This window comes from Mycena indigotica (assembly GCF_014461135.1).
Source record: "Mycena indigotica strain 171206Taipei chromosome Unknown Mind.scaff0019, whole genome shotgun sequence".
Taxonomy (NCBI): domain Eukaryota; kingdom Fungi; phylum Basidiomycota; class Agaricomycetes; order Agaricales; family Mycenaceae; genus Mycena; species Mycena indigotica.
Window position 1 is genome coordinate 294,315 of NW_023503018.1, and position 2,078 is coordinate 296,392.

Below are 2,078 nucleotides of genomic sequence, written 5' to 3' on the forward strand. Positions count from 1 at the left end.
CGATAATGGAGGAGTAGGTGCGCCAGCACCGAGGAAAGCTGAATTCGTCTTCGTTGGGCTCTGGGTCGTCGACATCTCCGATTATCAGCCGGGAGGCCAAGAAGAGGCACTGGAATAAGCGCTTTTGGCATACAGGGCGGAAGACAGATGCGGCAAGGCAGCAGGATTTTACCGTTCGCGGATTATTTTTAGGTATTTCAGCGACAATGGACTCGAGGAGCTCAGGAGGGAGACGCGTCATTATAATGGGAGAGGCTTGAGCAATATTGGCCAGCGAAAGGCGGGAGGGGAAGGTGTCGCAGGTGTCGTCGTCGCGGAAGACAGCGATCGGCCCGAGCACGTGCCCACACCGATCTTCCTCTCCACTTCCACCACGACAACCATGGCCGACTCCATCGCCTGCGATGACAGCCGCGGCTGGGGGTCTGCCCGCAACAGGCGGCGCCAAACGTAATACATCGTTGGAGGAGGCAGGCGGATGGGAGTTTGGGAGCGCTGGTGGGCGTGAAAGGTGCGTGTGTCTTTATTTTCCTCGTCAACGAGGTCTCCAAGCTGACAAACATACCCAGAACCTCCACACTGGCTTTTGGGAGCGTATTCGACTGCACCTGGCTCCCCGCATTCAGCGCCATAGTCGATATCGGCGTGGCTAACCCCACATATCGGTGTGGAGACGATGGCGAGGGAAGCCTGCTTCTGCCAGAGCGGAGAGTTTTGGACGATTCGTGCTCAGGAACCCATGTGCGTGTCTCTATCTGACTGTCGACACCCTGGTTTTGACCTTCTCCTCCAAAGTCCCGCTTCTCACCTGCCAATTTTCTTGTTCCTCGTCATATCTATCGCCACAGCCAAGCTTCTTGCGCACTCCAAACGCAAACAGATCCGCCAAACCCTCCCATTCTGGCTCACGCAACAACTCCGCAAAGAGGCACGACCTGACAAACACTACATCGACTTTCGGCGTTCGCGCTGTCCTGTCTGCAGGCAGCACCACCTCCCAGACACGCAAGTAATGCTCGCCGTTAAGGCTGGCGACCTTCTCAACGCCTCTGCTTGACCAGCCCGCCGTCGGATTCCGTGCTTTCCTTCAGCTTGTGCCGGCCTCACCCCTTCGAAAACCGCCTATATCGCCCAACGCAGCCGCTACCGCTCCGGCGAGCTCATCTAGTTGCGTTGTCCACCTCCACGCTTCTACACCGTCTTTTCCTTCTCTCAAATCGAGGAGGAAGGCCGCCGCCACACCAGCTTTCCTGCGCGGAAGGCGTTTCATTGTCGGGGAGCAAATAGCATATACTATTGCTGCGATATCATCCCCGCATCGGCGTACAAACGACTACGCTTGTGCTCATAGGCTGAATTTCCGAGCTTGTCTGTTGACCGACCTCGAGAGAGAACAGCTTTGCGTCAAGCTTGTGGACCATCGTAGCTTTTTCAACTGCGCCCACACACCTTAACTATGATTCTCTACTCCCCTCGTATCCATCCCACGCCATCCCCGCCCCTGCCTGCACCCTCCACATGCGATCGGCGTCGGCTTCCCAAAATGGCAAGTCACGTGCTCGCTCGCCGACCGAAAGGCTGCTTCATATCTCGCGCGACGCGGCAGATGGCGCTCCATCGAGTGTATCTCGCTGTGACCCATACCTGTCCCTTCCTACTCAATTCTTTTTGCCCCGCTATTTGAGGGGCAAGGTCGTTGTCGAGCGCGTTTTGTCTGGCAGCCGTATGGGAGGCAGGGGTGGCGATTCTTTGTCGAAAGGCGACATATACATTGGCGGAGGTCATCTAGGGAGGCGGACAAGTGGTGGGGAGCTCGGGAGAAAGTTTTTGAGCTGATTGAGGGAGGGGAAGGGTATGTGGACTTGTCGCTTATTGGACGAGCGCTACTAGTAGCGCGAGCTGCGACTACTCTAGTATTTTCAGAGTCAAAGTTTGCTCCCTCGACAACACTTCTTTTGTCTCGTGCTTTCTCTACCGTCACGTCCACCATAGCCGCAGGAGTGGAGTTTGTGGTGTCGCCCTTGCAGCGCCTACTCCTATATAGGCTCTATCCCGCGGCGCAGCAAGAGTATCCCCAG

The 2,078-nt window shown here is 56.4% G+C and overlaps 1 protein-coding gene across 1 annotated transcript; it reads left to right on the forward strand.

The window, feature by feature from the left end:
* Nucleotides 1-404: 404 nt before the first annotated feature.
* Nucleotides 405-1,057, forward strand: MIND_01421800 (uncharacterized protein; the record flags this gene model as incomplete). The annotated part of the gene is made up of 3 exons (XM_037370604.1): nucleotides 405-511; nucleotides 570-741; nucleotides 796-1,057. The coding sequence occupies 3 exons, from the start codon at nucleotides 405-407 to the stop codon at nucleotides 937-939; spliced, it is 423 nt and encodes a 140-aa protein (XP_037212985.1). The 3' UTR covers nucleotides 940-1,057.
* Between the last annotated feature and the right edge of the window lie 1,021 nt (nucleotides 1,058-2,078).